At 35.2% G+C, this 19,059-nt stretch overlaps 2 protein-coding genes across 2 annotated transcripts; both read right to left on the reverse strand.

The window, feature by feature from the left end:
- Positions 1-2,401: 2,401 nt before the first annotated feature.
- On the reverse strand, positions 2,402-15,387 carry LOC111784933 (chaperone protein DnaJ 1-like). The gene is made up of 9 exons (XM_023665444.1): positions 14,986-15,387; positions 13,502-13,570; positions 9,845-9,940; positions 9,602-9,726; positions 8,648-8,843; positions 7,037-7,212; positions 3,425-3,554; positions 2,609-2,769; positions 2,402-2,489 (listed from the first exon to the last, which is right to left on the reverse strand). Exons 1-9 carry the CDS (start codon positions 15,310-15,312, stop codon positions 2,483-2,485), a joined length of 1,287 nt encoding a protein of 428 aa, XP_023521212.1. The 5' UTR covers positions 15,313-15,387; the 3' UTR covers positions 2,402-2,482.
- Positions 15,388-17,681: 2,294 nt separating this feature from the next.
- Positions 17,682-19,059, reverse strand: LOC111784936 (nudix hydrolase 18, mitochondrial-like). Its single transcript, XM_023665446.1, has 5 exons — positions 18,747-19,059; positions 18,548-18,653; positions 18,384-18,467; positions 18,166-18,294; positions 17,682-18,085 (listed from the first exon to the last, which is right to left on the reverse strand). The coding sequence occupies exons 1-5, from the start codon at positions 18,905-18,907 to the stop codon at positions 17,963-17,965; spliced, it is 603 nt and encodes a 200-aa protein (XP_023521214.1). The 5' UTR covers positions 18,908-19,059; the 3' UTR covers positions 17,682-17,962.

Here is a 19,059-nt window from a genome sequence, read left to right on the forward strand (position 1 = left end):
CGTTCTTTGTCGCTGCATTTACCATAACATGAAAATCCCAAAGAAAAAAACAAATTATATAATTTGTAACCGAAGAAAGGAAAGAGGATCAGTGAACAAATGTATCTGACAGCAATTCTATATCTTTTCAGCAGTGAACATCTCAAGTGATTACAATGACATTTTAGTTTGAGAAAACCAAATCAATGTGGATCCAACTGAATATAACCTTTCCGTTTAAGGAAGGCATGAATGATCCATGAACAAGAAATTGAGCCAAACTTCAAAAAATCTGAATCAATATATCGACTGTTTCTTATCCAAAAAAACAAAAAAGAAAGAAAACTACTCTTAATAGTATAAATCCAGAGTTGAGAATCAGTTGTAGAACAACATTATTTTTCAAAATTACATATTAAAAACAATTCGCTAATGTACATAAGATGTTATAAAAATTTGTCTACTATACTGAAGAACAGGAAAAAAGAAGTTTAAATCAGTAAGCCTTTNTAATAGTATAAATCCAGAGTTGAGAATCAGTTGTAGAACAACATTATTTTTCAGCGAACTTGAAAAATTAAATATTAAAAACAATTCGCTAATGTACATAAGATATAAAAATTTGTCTACTGTACTGAAGAACAGGAAAAAAGAAGTTTAAATCAGTAAGCCTTTCCTAAATAAATCAAATGATGAGAAAAGTAATCTCTCCATCTAAAAATGTGAGGAAGTAATGTTAATACTATAGATGGGGTCATTTAAATTTCGAGCATCTCAAATCATATTATCATATATTCAAATAAAGATCCTAGTATTCCGGGTGAAATAGGTTGATGATCTAGACATGTCCGTACTTAANTTCCTAAATAAATCAAATGATGAGAAAAGTAATCTCTCCATCTAAAAATGTGAGGAAGTAATGTTAATACTATAGATGGGGTCATTTAAATTTTGAGCATCTCAAATCATATCATCATATATTCAATAAAGATCCTAGTATTCCGGGTGAAATAGGTTGATGATCTAGACATGTCCGTACTTAACCTTCCCATGAGTATAGGACATCTAATCTTTTCTCAGTGTTACCTCAAGATGTATCATGGACGACAACACGAAAAAAAAATATTTTTTAAAAAAATGCAACTGATGCGGGATAACCATACTNCTCAAGATGTATCATGGACGACAACACGAAAAAAACAATATTTTTTAAAAAAATGCAACTGATGCGGGATAACCATACTAGAATAAGTTGGACGTTCCTCGCGAAAGAAAATCTGAAATTACTATTTTCAAAATATGTATAATATTGAAACTCAATACAATATTAGACGTGTAAATATGGAAGTTTTCTTGAATAACATTATTCTCCAAATGGATGCAAGCTATTTCAGTAAGTCCAACAGCCCTCTAGGACTAACGACAATGCAGAAAGAAAAAAAAAANACTATTTCAGTAAGTCCAAGAAGAAAGCAAAATGACATCCCTTAGAAGGCCTTAAAACTCAATAAGAATGAAATGTATTGAAATGCAACAGCCCTCTAGGACTAACGACAATGCAGAAAGAAAAAAAAAAAGCGAGAGAGGATTAGGTGCACAAACAAAGTTCATGTATTATGAACCTTCCAACACCAAAGAGTCCAGAACATCACATTGCAAAGGCTTAGAATTTACAACTCAACATCACTAAATAACTCCCCAGTCCATTTTCCCATCATTAGGATATATAGCCATCTATATCTTCCTCTTCAGTTTCATTTCCATACTCCTCCACATGAGAGCGCACCTCATGTGATATGGTCAAATGAAGTAGATGAACCCATGATTGTTTTTGTACTTTATTTAAAAATAAATTATTTGAATTTACCCCAGTTTACTAAAAGAATGTTGTACCTAAATGAAAAGTTCACACAAGACACTTCATCTATGCCAGNGTAGATGAACCCATGATTGTTTTTGTACTTTATTTAAAAAGAAATTATTTGAATTTACCCCAGTTTACTAAAAGAATGTTGTACCTAAATGAAAAGTTCACACAAGACACTTCATCTATGCCAGGGCAGTGTGCCATTACGTGAATGCCTTTTGAGGCTTTTAAAAATCATAACATACTGCTTCGGTCATTTAACTAACACAACAACTTTTACGTTAAATTTAGTGGAAACAAACATTTCAAGTGGCATGACAGAACNACCTTTTTAAAAATCATAACATACTGCTTCGGTCATTTAACTAACACAACAACTTTTACGTTAAATTTAGTGGAAACAAACATTTCAAGTGGCATGACAGAACATGGAATTATGAATGGAGCTTTTAGCTGTTCAATGGTACTTCTCACATTCCTTTTACTCTTTTGCATCTCTGTTGGCTTCTTTTTGGGTGNAAATTATGAATGGAGCTTTTAGCTGTTCAATGGTGCTTCTCACATTCCTTTTACTCTTTTTCATCTCTGTTGGCTTCTTTTTGGGTGGGTAGGGATTCAGTTCCTAGCACGTAACCCTCATCCTCTAGCCAAAGATACAAATCAATATGTTGATATAATAGCTAGGATTTCAGTTGGTAGTTTCAGATTGGAATACCATGTTAAATAAAAAACTAACAACTCAAGAATGGTAAAACACTGAACCTGATGCTTGTTGGAATCTGAACATTCACGATAAACAGATGATCACCACGAACAGAAGGTTTATTTATATTTGGAACCCCCATTCTTGACAAGCTAACTTTGTCCCCTGGCTGAACTCCAGCAGGTATTCGAAGGTCTTTCAAGCCTTCAACAGTTTCAACCTGAAGTAATTTCACGTTATAGGTGATAAATAACTCGATACTTTTTCGTTTTTGTTGATAGCAACTGCAGTCCTCTAAAATATACTGCAAAGTTTTAGGTATTTTACCAAGTGTTCTTCTCAGAAGGATCAACATACACACACCAAGGAAGAAAGAGAGAAATTCAAGATTCAAATTTCATTTTAATCCTGAACATTCAAGTTTATTCCACTTTAGTCTCCACATTTTTTAAAATGTCCATTTCTAGTCCCTAAATTTTAAGGGAAAAAAACTACACGTCTTTCCTATTTTTTATTAAACAAACTAATATCAAAATATATGAAGTTCTTCGAGACAAGTTATGGATCAGCCATTGCTTAGTATACTATTTTATTACCTAATAATTGCTTACCTAATACTCATCTCCAATATATTTGGTTTAAATACATACTCATGTTAATATATTTATATACTTACTTGAGACCACATTATCTATTTGTTAAAATTAAACCAATGGTAAGGACTATGACCAGAATGGTCGTCTTCCGAAACTTCCATATAGTCAATGCTTTTAAGTTAACACTCTTTCTTATGTCCAACCAGAAATTATAGAGAAGAAAAAATTAATGATTGCATTCAGACTCTTTTTTAGGTCCAATCAATAATTTTAACTTACCTTCACAATAGTACCTAAAATTGCCTCTGTATAGTCAATGCTAATATTGGAGTACAGATGAATACCATCTCTCCGAATTCCATGCTTTTCATCTACACGGAGCGTGACATACAGGTTACCAGCCATTCTCCTGCCAAAGGAGGAAAGAAGAACAGAAAAAGCAGAAAAAACTATGAAACTGATTTCACAAGATTACAACCTTGGACATAAAATATAATGGAATACTATTTTAAATAATATGAAATAAGGTATGGCAGAGATGAACAGTAATCTATACTAAATTTCAGAGAGAATAAAAAGGGACTTCGGTTTTGAATCCCAGTGACAAGGATGATCCAGCCACTTAGAGACCAGCAAAGAGAACATATTTCACAGTAGACAACACTTCACCTCTTATGTAGCAAAACATAAAGCATCTAGTTTGCATTCCTTATTTTCTTTATTAATTAATTTTTCTTTTAGGAATATCTTGGATAACTGGGGTTCATTTTTACAGTCGACAGCACCTCAAGAAATGATAGAGAAGAAAAGAAAAAAAACAACATAACCAGTAAGGAAAATAAATTCCTGAAAGAGAACGGAAGTAAAGAAGGATTTGCAGAACAAAGTGAAGTTCACTGAATCACCAAAGGGTCTCCATGTGGGTCCCCCTTTACAAATGGTACTAACCTATCAACTATGGCCAATATGCGTCCCTTTCCTTCCTAGCATACCAAGATCAGATTTGTAAACTGAAACCTTGAGCAATTTGAGCGATTCACCAATGACATCTCCAGAAATGAAAAAAAAATAGGGCATGTCACCTAAGAAAACTTGTTGTCTATAACGGGAGAAAGCTAAAAGAAAGAGTAGAATAACAACCTGATGGAGAATGTCCAAGGATATTAATAATCACCCTTTGCCAAAACGAATGAAGCTAACCCTACTGAGCAACAGGTGCTAAATTTCTACGTTTAAGAGCTCCAATGCCGAAACCTCTATCACCTTGAGCTTGAGATGCTAAATTCCATTGCCCAAAATGATTAATCTTACTACCATCATTACATTCCCAAAAGGAATTACACATCAAAGGCTCCAATTCCAAACTCACCTGAGAGGGCATTAGAAAAAGAGACAAATAGTATAAAGTTTGACAAAACTTTGTTATAAAGAGTTAAACACACCACACGCAAAGGAATTAAAGAATAATTTTACACCATGATCAAACGTCCTAATGAATAAAAAATTAACTAATTAATTAATTACCATATCTCTGTCCTTAAAACCCTGATTGTTCCTCTAGTACCAACTGGACTATGGTTCTGATGAAGTTGGTTCGAAGGATTTCTTTCTCCCCCTTAAACAAATGACCAAAAAAAGAGAGGCAATCAATGAAAGTGGATCTCCGGGCAAAGTAGTAGACCAAGTGAACTTGATAAAAATTGGTCCCAGAAGGCCTTAGCAAAAGGACAAGTAATAAGCAGGTGCCTTTTCACTTTTCACGCATTTTTGCACATGGCGCACAAGCAATGGGAGATCAAAAACCATGAGATTCTAGAATAGCAGCTTGTCACGGTATTAATGCAAGTGACTAAGCTTCCAAATGAAAATTTTGACCTTCTTTGGGGAGTTCCTTTTCCAATTTAGAGAAAAATGGATGCATTGCCTTTGAAACCGCTAGTTGCAAGGTCTATAGATAAGAGTTTTAGTTGATAAGGCCATTTGTTCCTTTATTTCCAATCCAAAAGTCTTCCCTTAAGACGGGTGAATGGTTGATAAGGTGGGATAGCAATGCCCATTCATTGATTTATTTTCCTTCTTTTGGGTGTCTTCTCAAGCCTAGGCCCCAACAATCATTTCAGTCATTTTAAGTCTTCCAAATAGATGCTTCCTTTTACTGGATAGACATAAAGCATGGGATAAGAAATATAAAGAGGTTTTAATCCAGCCCAAGTATTTGACAAAACAAGTTAGATGAACCCTTTCCGATTTTGCAAGAGTATCGGCTATAAATGAGGTCCTTTTGCTTCATAATGAATATCCATGAGCTGAAGAGCGAATTGATTTTTTCCTGGGCTTGATACCAAAGTGAGAGGTACCATATTTTGTAGCAATGATTCTCCTTCAAGGATCTCCTTTTTAATGAGAATGCCAAATCCATATGGATAGCTGGGCGTGAGGCTTTTGCTTCAATCTAAGAATACCCAGCCACCTTCAGCAATGGATGGCTCGACAATATCTCAATTGAGGAGGTGAGAACCCCTATATCATTGCTACCATGGCAAAGGAAATTTTTAAAAATCTTCTTTAGTTGATCATGTTGCAAGTCTAAATTAGCATGGTGTCTTTCTTTTTCTTTCTTTTCTTTTTTTTCCATTTAATTACATATCCCTTTTATAAGGGAGAAAGGCTAACTAAATCTAAATTACTAGATAATCTAAATAATCTAAATACCCTAGATACTAGGTAACAGAAATTTAAATAATAATCTCTGTATACTAGATAACTAAATCTAAATAAATTCAACCAAACAAATTAGGAGTTTGTAAGAGACTAACAATACGCCCTCTTTTAAATTCTCTCCATACCAGCATAAGAACCATAGTAGCAAGGAGCAAGTTTCTCAATGAATTTGGGAATGAAGGAACACTGCCCGTACAATTGCACCTCTCAAAGGAAAGCCAAGTCTCCCACTTGAAATTTCATATTGCAAGGATGATTGTTAACTTGAATCTTCATGAGTGGTGCTCATTTAATTGACTATTTTCATGTACACATTTTTTGAATTTGTAAGAATCAAGAATTTGGGGTGAATCAGATATTTTGAAGAACCTATTGAAAAAAATGAGTCAATTTGACAAGAATGGAAGAATTGTCATGAAGATTTGGTTCATGGATCTTTTGAGTTCGTAAATACTTTTGGTACATTCCCCATTTTGATTCAAGAATCTATCAGATTTATTTGGTCCATCTCCCATATTGGTACATGAATCATCTTCATTCATGTATGAGCATTAGTATTGCTATACTTATATAAAGGTTTGTCTAGCATTGTTAAGAGACATAGAGTGAGTGTCATTTTGTGTCTAGAGGCAATTGGGATGAACTTTGTAAGTGAGACTTTGTAGTGTGAGAGTGTGAAACATATATTTGTAAACACTTTGGTTATAGTGATTGGCTGTCGTCCGTGAACGTAGGAGAATTTCTTCTCTCCAAACCACATAAATCTTGGTGTCTCTTTATTTAGTTTTATATGTGGGTGTGTGAGTGTGACTGATCTTGCTTCTACTATAACATAATTCACCCTTCACCATTATCCTAATAGTACTTGGGAAATAATCAAATTGTGACAATAATCATATTGCTCGAATAAGTGTTGCACAATTTTTATTTTTTATTGTTATCATTAATTATCATCGTCATTGTAGCAAATTTTTTAATAAGAACCTAAAATCCATTCCAAGAAAAGAAAAAAGAAAAAAAAAAAAAAGAGCTGTTGAGTTACAAGATGGATCTCCATCGAGTTAGTAACATCGAGAGAGAATATTTACAAAAGGGTTTAGATTATTAGAACAATATCATTGCTCGTCCAAACCAGCTGCAGCTTTAATTTTGAAGAAAGAATATATTTACCTTTTCTTATCAAAACTGCCCTCTCTTTGAATTCGCATTGTAGCTCCATCACTGACGCCTGGTGGGATTACTATATCCATTTTTCTAAATGATTTCATTTGACCACTGCCACCACAGCTTTGGCATAACTCTGTTATTACCTTACCATCTCCACCACACTCTGAACAAGTAGACACCTAAGATGTCACAGAACAACGATCTTAAGGTAAATCTAGTAGGCTAGATCCAAAATTCATTATATCACATGAAATTTGTAAGAAACCAAAATGGGAAATTTTACATGGTTATTAAGTTCAAGCATTACAATTAAGAATCAGATTTTGGTCATTTTTCTTCTAACGTCTACTATAATCGGTAATAATGTGTATAAAATATTAAATATATCCTGACATAGTACTAGAGAGAGAGGTCATGCATTTGAACTCTGTAACGTTAATATTGATAATCACATGCTAAAGCTTAGTCTAAACCCATGAGTGAGGAAGTGAAGAATATGTACAAAAGATTAAACGTACTCAATTCAACCAACAAGCCTTTGCGTTAACTGATGATTTCACAGCAACCATTTAAAATAATTTCCAACTTAGGTCAGTGTCAATCATATGAAAACTCAATAACACAGTCTAAAAGACTACGAATTACCTCTAGTATCAACAAATGAGCAGTGGAGAGTAAGTCAACAATTGTATAAAACAATATGAAGCTTGGCAATTTTATTCTGATTAGTAAATGTAGATCAAAGAACCAAATATCTCACTATTCAGTTGTAGATGGAAAGGAAGGAGAGTGAAAAAGAAGCAAAAGAAAAAAAAAAGATTCGGCAAAGGGATACAACTATTGTCTATCTTCTCACTCATATACAAGTGATATTTATAAGATACTTTCAGCACTATCTTTTCTATATATCTATAAGAGATGGATAGTTCAGTTAAACTCCTAACTTTGCTGAATCTCACAGTAGATTGTTCATATATACACTTCCTACTTGCATCATATTTACTCTCTTTTGGTATATCTATGAGGGATATTTTGGTATATCTGTGAGGGATATTTTATTAATATCCATGAGTATACAAGCTAGTTTGCGTGCATCTAAAAAACTGCAAAAGACAATTTTCTGACCACCATGGCTTTAACTTATTTAACACTCAGCTCTACTTGCAGCATATTTACATCTTCTGGTCACGTAAACTCTCATTCTCCCCCCAAACAAAATCTCACTTACCCTTCTATATCCCATTCTTATTTTTTATAAAAGGCGTAAAAAAACACCGGTGCCTTCTATCACTATCCAAGTCTTTGAAACAAAACATCATTCATTTAAAATACAATAAATAATAATAAACGTGATAATAATAGTTTTTTAGTAATTCCCTTGGCATAGGATTCTGCCCCTTGATATTATTTCATTTAAATATATTTTCTTTAGAAAACATAATATTAACATCAACTTATTACAGACACGATCGTGTTCATCAAAGAATGTTTTAACATAACAGTAATCAGCTTCAGCTCTAAATAAATTAACTTGGGTGTTAGAGAAAAAATATTAAGTTTGACGTTCTTTTTCAATCCAAAACATCAATTTTCATTATATAGATGTTCAACTACCTGAGACATCATTCCAAATGGTGTTCTCTGAGTTTGTACAACTCCTCCTTTTCCATGACAACTGGCGCACACTTTTATGCAATTACTTGTTTTAGCACCCGTTCCATCACAGTTTTCACACGCCTCAAAACAAAAAAGTTGAATTTCCTTCTCCCCTCCAAACACTGATTCTTCAAAGCTTAAGTGCAGGTCATAACTGTAAGGTTACAAATACAAAAAAAGAAAGTACGACTCAGACTATTTATAAGCACATATCATATAATTTACGAATACATACATATATGAGAGAGTACAATCAGTTCGAGAGTTAAATCATTACTGATTACACTTAATTAAGATATTTACAACTAATATAAACTAACAGAGAGAGAACATGATAAGAGCAAGCATAGATCAACGGTCAACTGTCCAAAAGCTTTTTCAATGTATAATTCTGCCTCGTAAATGATAAAAGTCTTTGTGAGGCCCCCAATTGTTAATACATATGCTAGGAAGGTAGGAAAGGAAATTCCACTGGGATCAACCAGTTAGAATGTCAAGGAAGGGCGTATTTGGGTGGAGGTAGGGCCATAGGAAGAAGCTCCAGCCCTCTCAAACTGTTGGCTAGGAGCTTTTGTATGGGCTTGGGATTCTTTTGTTGATTGTCGAATACAAATGGCAGAGATACCTTCGGAGTCTCATGCTAACTAATAATGGAAGTGTTAAAGAATAAATATATTGTAACAAATCATTTAAAGCTGTTAGGGTCTAGCAAGAATTTAAAATAATATCAGAGTAGAAGGTCCTATGTTCAAATTTCAAGAATGTCATTTCCTCTCCAAGTAATATCGATACTTGTTGGCTCTTGTGAAATTTTCAAGCCCTTAGGTAAGGTGGAGTTTAAGAATATAATAAAAGATTAAATATACAACTAACTAGTTCCAGTAGTGATATAACATGAGAATGATGCCATACTGAATATCAAGATTTTGGTTTCTTCCGCTCCTCTTATTTAAATTGATGCCTCCAATTCCATCTCTTTCTCCATAAAGTCCATCTGATCCGCCAAAGAATGCATCAAAAATTTCAAAGGGGTCGACCTAAAAAAAATTCCATAAACAAAATGATTAAGAATCATTCGACAGAAAAATTAATCGAAACAATTTGACAATAAATTTTTCAGATGGCCTGTGGGCTAAGTGCAAGCAATAATCTTACCCCGGGTGAACCACTGCTCCTTACGTCATATTCTCCCTGCAAACCTGCCTCACCGAACTGATCATATAAAGATCTTTTCTCATCGTCTGATAGGACCTATACAACTGCTCCATTATCATATGATTGCAAAGAAACAAAATGCGTAGCAGTGGATCACTATTAGATACTGAAGAAAATGAGTTGCATTTTTTCTTTCAATCAACTAAAATGAGTTGAAAAAAACATTCTTACACATTTACATACCAGGAAGGAGCAACTATACCTCTTTAAGGAAAAGAAAAAAAGAAAGAGAAAACATATTATTATGGAAAAAAGAAAGAGAAAACACATTTACAAATGTTACGATCCAATATCTAGGAAGTATTACATCTCAATGGACGTGACAGTCCCTAAGCATAAACCTTTCTTCTCTAAAGTCTCTCTTTAGGGGGAGAACGTAAGTGATTGAAGAGTGCCCGAGGGAAGCAATTGAACACTTGACATACTAGTTGAACCCTTGGAGACAGAACCAACAACTATTCAGTCCACTCCTACTACCAATGCCAATCACAACTTACCTAGCCAAGATCCAATCATAATAGAGCCACTTACTGAATCATCCAATCTACCTTCACTATCAGATTCATTTCTCTCAAGTACATGCTAGGAGGAAAGTCATTTCAAAACTAATTCAAGTCCAAACATCTGACACAAAGTGAGATGCTAACACAGGTACAAACTGGAACTCTAAATGAACCAATAGATGATAGATCCTATAGCTATCCAAAAACATACTAGAGAATGCATAAAACAACCTTTATAACTCTCTATCAAACTATATTTCTCTTGAAAGATTATCCTCATCACATAAAAGTTCCATTGTGAGTCTAAATTCAATTGTTATAAGATTACCAGGAGATGTTTTTCCCAATTGCAAAGATGAATACCATAAGAATATTGTTATCCTTGGTTGTCAACTTAAATTGGTCGGTATGATGTGAAGAATGTGTTCCTTAACGGCAATCTAGATGAAAAAATCTACATGAGCATCCCTCAGAGTTAAAAGAGAGCTCGAGAAGTAAGGTGTGCATACTGAGAAAAGCAATGTATGGGCTAAAACAATCACCAAGGGCAGTTTGAAAGATGGACAAAGGATTGTAGGTATAAGCAAAGTCAAGGAAATCATTCTCTTTATCAAACGCTCAGAATCAAGGGGAGTTACACTGCTTCTAGTTTATGTAGATGAATGACATCATAGTCATTGGAGATAGTGAAGAAAAAATGTTATGAGGAAATTGACAAGAGAATTCGAGATCAAAGAACTTGGACGCCTAAAATACTTTAATGGCATTAAGTAGTACACTCAACTCAGGAAATTTTCATATCACAACAGAAATATGTGATGAATTTATTGATGGAAATAGGGAAAAGCATATGCAAACCTGTATCAATGCCAATGGATCCACTTCAGAAATTGGGAGAGTTAAAAGAAGAACTTGCGGTGAATAGAGAGATGTAACAGAAGCTAAGGGGGAGGCTTGGATATCTAGCTCACACAAGATGGGACATAGCATACTCAGAGAGCGTTATTAACCAATTTCTGCATGACCTATGGGAGCCTAACCTTCAAGCAATAGAGTGTTACATTACCTTAAAGGAACTTTAGGAAAAGAAATTTAGCTCAAACGGAATAATTCCCTAGCATTATAAGCTTACTCCAATGCCAACTACATCGGATTAATAGTGGACAAAAGGTCTACTACGGGGTATTGCACTTTTCTCACAGAGGAAATTTGGTGGCATAAATGAGTAAAAAGCAAAATGTGGTGGCTAGAACCTATGTCGAATCACAATTTCGAGCTATTGCACAAGGATTATGTGAGCTCTTATGGTTTAAGATAATTTTTTATGACTTACAGATTAAGAGAAAATATTCAATAAAGTTATACAACAACAACAAATCAGACATCAATATTGCTCATAATCCTATCCAACATAATAAGACAAAGCATATTAAAGTCGCTCGGCATTTTATTAAAGAAAAATTAGAGAAGAGGATAGTATACATGAGTTATGTGCCTCACAGCTTCAACTTGTAGATGTTCTAACAAAAAGACTTCACATCTTACTATTTCATGAGTTAGTATCCAAGTTGGGAATGAATGATCTGTATTTTTCATCGTGAGGGAGAATGTCGAAAGAATAACCATAATTTGAGAAGTATATGTGTAATCCTATTAAATAAGGGAATTAGCCTATTTTCTATTGTTTCCTTTTCTGCATAGTTTCCTTTTTTGTATTATTCTTTTCCTATTCTATGGAGAATTAGCTTAGGCCTATGTACTTCGCTAATAAATAATAATAAATTGAGTAATATACATTACTCTTGCAACAAAAGGTGATGTATTTGTTTTCATCAAACTTCTTTACATGAATCTCATTTGTTCTGGGCCGATCGTTTCAGTTGTGATAAAACTCTCGCCGCCCTTTCTACTAAGTTGTTTTGGCCACAAATTAAAAAAGATGTTGCGACTTTGTTAAAAGTTGTTTTAATTGCCAAACTTCAAGGGATTCAAGCCAAAATCCACGAATTTACTCCCCTCTAACAGTTCCTAATTCCATACGCATTGAACTTTCAATGGACATTGTACTTGGTTTACCTAGATCTCAATGTGGTTTTGACTCGATTTTAGTTGTGGTTGATTGTTTTAGCAAGATAGCTCATTTTATTGTTTGTTAAAAGACTAATGATGCCTTGAATTTTACTAACTTGTTTTGCATGAGATTGTTAGACTTCATAGAATTCCTAAGACTATTGTTCAGGATAGAGATGTCAAGTTCATGAGTTATTTTTTGCAATCTCATTGGAAAAGATTTGTAACGGACCTTCTTTGTAACACCGTAGTCACCTAAAAGCGAATGGACAAAATGAGATCATTAATAGAACTCTTGGCAACCTATTGCATTGCTTAAGTGGTGATGAACCATGACAATGGGATCCTTCTCTTGTGCAAGTCGAATTTTCTTTCAACCACATGGCCAACAACCCATAGGGAAGTCTCTAGTCGAGATTGTACACACTCGCATCCCTCATTTAACTTTTGGTCTTGCTAATTTCCCCTCTTCTATTGATCTTAGCGTCGAGGTTGAGCTCATGGTTGACCGGGTTGAAGAATTACATAAAGTGCTTTGTTTCCATCTTGAGGAGGCTAACACTTCCTATAAGGCTCGAGCATATGCACATCAGCGTGATGTGGATTTCAACGTTTGTGACCTTGTCATGGTGCATTTAAAAAGTCTTACTTACCTCTGGAGTTCATTCTAAATTAAAGATTGGTCCTTTCCCTATTGAGGACAAGATTGGCCCGAACACCTACCTTGTTAAACTACCAGCCAATCAATTAATTGGTCATGGTTAGTTAGCTTTGGGAATTAGTTGGTTAATTTTTGTACAAATATGGCCGACTGGACCTCCCCTCTTTTCATCGTTGAATTTAAAAAAGACTCTTGGAGAGTTTAATATCAGAAACTAAATATCAATCTTCTTAATATCAAGGAGTGTGACGAACGTGATGAAAGATGAGATATCAATTAGAGGATCCATAAAATGATTAGAAAATATGAAATGTACACAATAACACAAGGAACAAATGCTCAAATAGGAGCCTCAGTTCTCACCTCATATGCAGCACTTATCTCTTTGAATTTCTCTTCTGATCCAGGGTTCTTGTTCACATCGGGATGGTACTGTTCAGAATAAAAACAAAGAAGGGGTGAATCATTTGGGACATTGTGCAGTAAAGCTCATCTAGACTATCAAATACAAAGTAAATGCCCATGCCTTACAGCCAGAGTTCTAACTATTGGCGTAGTGGCTTAAAGGAAAGGCTAAAGTTCTTTGTATAAAAGATTCAGAAATATTTTGTGGATGATTTAAATAAAAGGAAACAGCATAATTGCCAACAGAAAATTTAGTGAGATTTTGGAAGAATGTACGATTCTTTAATTCCTCCCTGTCAAACTTTAACTACATAATTTAGTAATAAATTTGGACTGGGGGCCTTTTTCAAATCACCCCTTCTGATTGGCTAGAAGGAGATGTCTTAACTTCTTGCCTGGTTGTATCTCCCGCTTTCTGTAATGGAATTTCTGTCTCTTATCCCAAAAAAGCCTTTCCCAGTCTTTATAATATTATTTGTGTGCCTAAAGAATCTCTAATGCCTTGCCTTTTATTCTTACGAAAACCAAATAAACAATTCTTTTAATTAAGTTGATAAATGCTTGGTCAGCCTGTTAGATTTTAGCTCTATCAGCTTGCAGCCAGTTAGCTTAAACATGGTTTTTGGAGCCTGCTATTAAATAACAGCATTCTTAGTCGATTACCTTTCTAGTGTACTTTAATAAAATGAATAACTTACTATGTAGCATCCTTGCAAACTGAATCACCTTTGTTTAGGCTCTGTTTGATTATCGTTTGGTTATTTGTTTTTCGTTTTTGAAAATTTAACTTATGTTCTCCCAATTTCTCTACGGTGCATCCAATCTTCCTTAAATGAACATTTAAATTTTTAGCCAAAGTCCAAAACAAAAAAAAGATTTCAAAAACTACATTTTTGTAGTTTTTAAAACTTGATTTTGTTTCTTAAATACATGTAAAAGGTAAATAACAAAGCAAAGAACCCCATAAGAGGAGGTGGTACCTACATGCTTAATTTTTCAAAACCAAAAACCAAATGAATATTATACAAGGCCTTACAAACCTATGATCCTAAAATGTTTGTCCTGATGAGAAGTTACAGCAGGCAACATTTGCCATTTTTCAATTTCTACTAAGTAGAAGTCAATTCTTAAGAACCTTGGCCAAAATTGACTTCTTAAAAATACTACCCAGCGTCCCAACAGCTGAATTCTTAAAGTTTCATAAATTTCAACAAGAACTTATTATGCCTCAATTTATCTCTCTCTCGCTCTAAGGGTTTAGGGTGGAAATTGCAAAACATATATCATATACGTAGCGCTTGAAATTTCATCTAGTTTTTCATTATCCCTCCCACAGTTCAATTCCATTCGATTTTCAACCCTCCAATTCGCTTCATAGGGGACCAATAAGCCCCGTAGAACTCAAGAATATACAATTAGCAGAATTCAAAACGGAAAAATACCTTGCGAGCGAGTTTCTTATATGAGACTTTTATTTCCTGTAATGTGGCATTCCGGCTAACATTCAACGTCGAATAGTGATCAGTAGCAGCGGCACCTGTTGCTGCTGCACCACAGTACACAGACTTTAACCGACGTCTGGTTTGAAAATCCGTTCCCCTAAGCGGGCGAACCACGCGGGAAAATTCAGAATAGTTCAAGCTGGAACAAAAGCTGATAGAAGGCGGACTGCGAAAATTCAAGACGTTAGGAATTGCCGATAGAGAAAGTAGTCGAATCCTAGGTTTCGGGTTAAGCTTGGCATTGCAGGGACTGCAAATAAGCGCCATTGTTGCTCGAGGTGGAGCGCAGGCCTTCGCGAGGAGGATGATCAGGATTCAGGGTTTTTGTATTAATAAAAACAGGGATATCCTAGAAATTACTAATAATAAATAAATAAATAATAATAAAGATAACTCCAAAAAAAAAAATGTATATATATATATATATACATACATACATACGGACTAACCATGTGTCATGGTCATGTTTGTCAAAGGCGTGGTGTTTATGGCCACATGTAAGATGTTTGGTCATGGTTGTCCATGTTGGCCTGTTCCAAATCCCTTTTACTTGCAGGTCTTTATTATTGTTGCTATGTCAATACAGAGGTGTATGACCCGTTACCAAAATCATGTTTATACCCATCAGGTTTAATATGTCTCGAAATGTATTACAGTGGGGTGTGACTAGTTGTCAATTCTTCTTATCCGGTTATATGCTATCAAAGTCGTTGTTGTCGTCTACTAACTTTTAGGTTATAACATTGTTTTCTTTAAAATTATGTTTAACGTATGTTCTTGCTCGCGTTTTCTAAAACATGACTTGAGACTTAAGCATACGTCGATGTTGTTCGCAAAATGCGAATTTCATACGGCTGGCTTGTTTGTTGGGTTATAACAAATGTTTTACAATCGTTGTCTTGCTGCTGCTAGAGTGTGATTGTGACACCATGCACCTGTGTTTGCTACCCATTTACGACTGTATCCAACTCTTTCTAGTTTTGTACGGTCCGAGCAAAATGTTACCTAAATTTTGATTTTATATATTTTGAAGGACTAAAATTAAAATTTATTCTTTGAAAATTTAGAAAACTAAAATGAAATAAAATTTTATTCATATAACTCCATAAACAATCAAATAAGACTACTCAACTCAAACTATAAAAGTTGGATTTTTTTTTTTTTTTTTTTTTCGGGTTTGGGTTGAGTTGAATTTATGAAAAAACAAAAATTCAATTCGAATTACAGGTTGACATTTTTTTCTTCGGATATGAAAATAGAATTACAACTCAACCTAATCCTACCATACTTAAAAAAAAATTAAGAATATTCATCGTTTGCCGCGGATGTTGGAGTGAGATGTAGCTCGTAAACGTTTAATATTTGAATTTTGTGAGATTTTAATTATTAATATAACATTTATTATGGATAGATATAATTTTTTAACTAATTATTTATCATATTGCCCTCAGCCTTAGCTTCTGTTGGGAGAGGTTTTCAGGCGGTTAAAATGAATGTTATTTCTCTCTCCAACAGATGTGAGACCTCACAATTCACCCCTTGGAAGCCAGCGTCCGCACTCGCAGATGTTCGATGTCTGGCTTTGATACTATTTGTAACAGTTCAAGACCACAGTTATCAAATATTGTCCGCTTTGACCCGTTACGTATCTTCGTCAGCCTCACAATTTTAAAACGCGTATGCGAGGGAGAGGCTTCCTTGATACTATTTGTACCAGTCCAAGACCACAGTTAGCAAATATTGTCCGCTTTGACCCGTTACGTATCTTCGTCAGCTTCACAATTTTAAAACGCGTATGCGAGGGAGAGGCTTCCTTGATACTATTTGTACCAGTCCAAGACCACAGTTAGCAAATATTGTCCGCTTTGACCTGTTATATATCTTCGTCAGTCTCACGATTTTAAAACGTATATGCTAGGGAGAGGCTTCCATACCTTTATGAAAAATGTTTTATTCCGTTCTCCTACCGATATGAAATCTCACAATTTATATTGCTTGGATCACCGACCCAAAATTTGGATTGGTCGAAAAATGGAATGGACAAGTATACTGCAAAACACCACTTTATTCATTAATTTTGAAAACCCAGCGGCTTTGTTGCATATTAGGCAAGACAACACGTCACCATCGCCTTCGCTGGTGTTGCATGAGCATAATAAATATCTTTACTGACTGGCTGGTGTTCATAGCATAATAAATATCCTTATCTCCACAATGACCTAACCATCCATAATTCCTAATCACGTCCTAATCATTGCTCGAGCATATTCTTCGTCCAATCCCGTTTCCATTGGCAAGAGAAACTTCGGGAAAGAGGGGTTTGATTCTGTCTCCTTCACCTTTGAATCAAGGAGCTCGACTCGAAGAGGAGAGGGGCAAAGCAGCTCGACCTGACCTTGATTGCTCAATTGTTAACCGAGTTAAGCCACTAACTTAGTGCACTCGACCCTCTCATCATTATTTGTCACATATCCTTAGAGATGTTTGCGAGAAGTCGTAAATAAAGAGCATTGTAGAATTCAATAAGTCAGATTTATTCGGTTCAACTCAAACCAATTTTGTAGGTAACTTACGAACCGACCCAATTCAACGTTCAAGTCAGGGAACGAAAAAGCAAAAATGATAAGAAAGAATGATTTAAATTGAATGAAAGAATGATTTAAATTGAATGAAAGAATTGGGTGATTTACAAGAGGGTCTATTTCCAGCATTATACCCTCGAAGGACACTTAAACATGCAAAGCAATCACAATTACCTCTCGCCTTCTTCGATCCCGACCCTTTTTTAAGCCTCAATGACGACCAATTTAGAACGACTTTTTAAAATAATCACTTAAAAAGTCATTTCAAACATGGCTTAACGATCCCGATCTTCCCAAGAAATAGACCACCACTAAGACTACAACTACTACTACGTTTATGAACAGGGGGTTTCTTCTTCATCCAAGCTCTGCTCAAGTTCTGTTCGTTGACTAATCAATAAATCTAAAGCCTCTTTCATCCATTGAGGGCAAACCTCTCTGGCTTTCTCCACGCTCATCTACAAGTTCCAATGGAAATTCAATTAGTTTTGAACGAAGAACATTTAGGGTTTTCGTTTGAATTTAAGCCAGAACTCACCCATTCCCGCCTCCGGAAATCTTTCTCCGGCCAATTTTCCAGTAGTTTGGTGACCTGCAGCGGGAACATGTAGGCTTCATGCATCGTCGCTTGGTTCTTGCTCTTGTAATACCATTTTCCCAATCTTTTCTGTAAGTGAAATTAAATTGGAATTTGGATGAACAAAAATTTCTTCGACAGAATCAACAATGGAAACCCTAGAAATTCGAATTACTAACTTCGATGTTGCCAACCACACCAGCTTCCTCCAATGTCTCTCTCAAAGCCGCAGTCTCCATCGATTCGTCGTTCTCCCAACCGCCCTAAAATTTCAAAATCATCAAACAATCGGTACAAAAGAGCGAATCGGAATAATCGACGCCAAGAATCGATATAACAATACCTTCGGAAACATCATCGCTTGTCCTTTCTGTGAACTAATCCCAAGAACTTCAATATTATCAACCGAAAACGATTTCAGAGCATCTTTATATCGATAAGGAATGCATCTAGAAGAAGAAATCGGAAAAATCAGAGCCTCAACTTACAAGAACAACAAACCCTAGAAGAACGAAATCAGAGAGTGAAATGGAGAAAGGTACCCGACAACAAGGCGATACTCTTGATTGTAGCGCTGCCGATGACGTCCAGTACGAGAGGAGACGACAGAGACGACGTTTTCGATCTGAGAAGGGAATTTCTGGGAAGAGAAGAAGGAAGAGAGGAGAAATTTGGCGATGTTCCTGGAGAAAAAGAGACCCATATCAATGGAGAAAAATAGGAAGAATTGAGGAAATGAAATCTCCTCCTCGCCGTAGGCGTCGGGTCGGGACAATGATTATGAGAGAGCAGAGGAGGGAGGGGGAGGGGCAGAGGAATTTGAATCTGAGAAGAGAAAGGTTGTGTGGCAGTGGA

The sequence above is a fragment of the Cucurbita pepo genome, unplaced genomic scaffold, assembly GCF_002806865.2.
Source record: "Cucurbita pepo subsp. pepo cultivar mu-cu-16 unplaced genomic scaffold, ASM280686v2 Cp4.1_scaffold000305, whole genome shotgun sequence".
NCBI classification, from domain to species: domain Eukaryota; kingdom Viridiplantae; phylum Streptophyta; class Magnoliopsida; order Cucurbitales; family Cucurbitaceae; genus Cucurbita; species Cucurbita pepo.

Excerpts from the sequence above, each read along its gene's own strand:
- LOC111784933 (XM_023665444.1), bottom strand. The coding sequence starts at position 15,312 with ATGGCGCTTATTTGCAGTCCCTGCAATGCCAAGCTTAACCCGAAACCT. Across the intron at positions 8,844-9,601 it reads AACCAAAATCTTGATATTCA|TTATGACCTGCACTTAAGCT; the intron begins GTATGGCATCAT and ends GTAACCTTACAG. Across the intron at positions 3,555-7,036 it reads GGCAGTTTTGATAAGAAAAG|GAGAATGGCTGGTAACCTGT; the intron begins GTAAATATATTC and ends CTCCTTTGGCAG.
- LOC111784936 (XM_023665446.1), bottom strand. The coding sequence starts at position 18,907 with ATGGGTCTCTTTTTCTCCAGGAACATCGCCAAATTTCTCCTCTCTTCC. Across the intron at positions 18,654-18,746 it reads GAGTATCGCCTTGTTGTCGG|ATGCATTCCTTATCGATATA; the intron begins GTACCTTTCTCC and ends TTCTTCTTCTAG. Across the intron at positions 18,468-18,547 it reads AAGCGATGATGTTTCCGAAG|GGCGGTTGGGAGAACGACGA; the intron begins GTATTGTTATAT and ends TTGAAATTTTAG.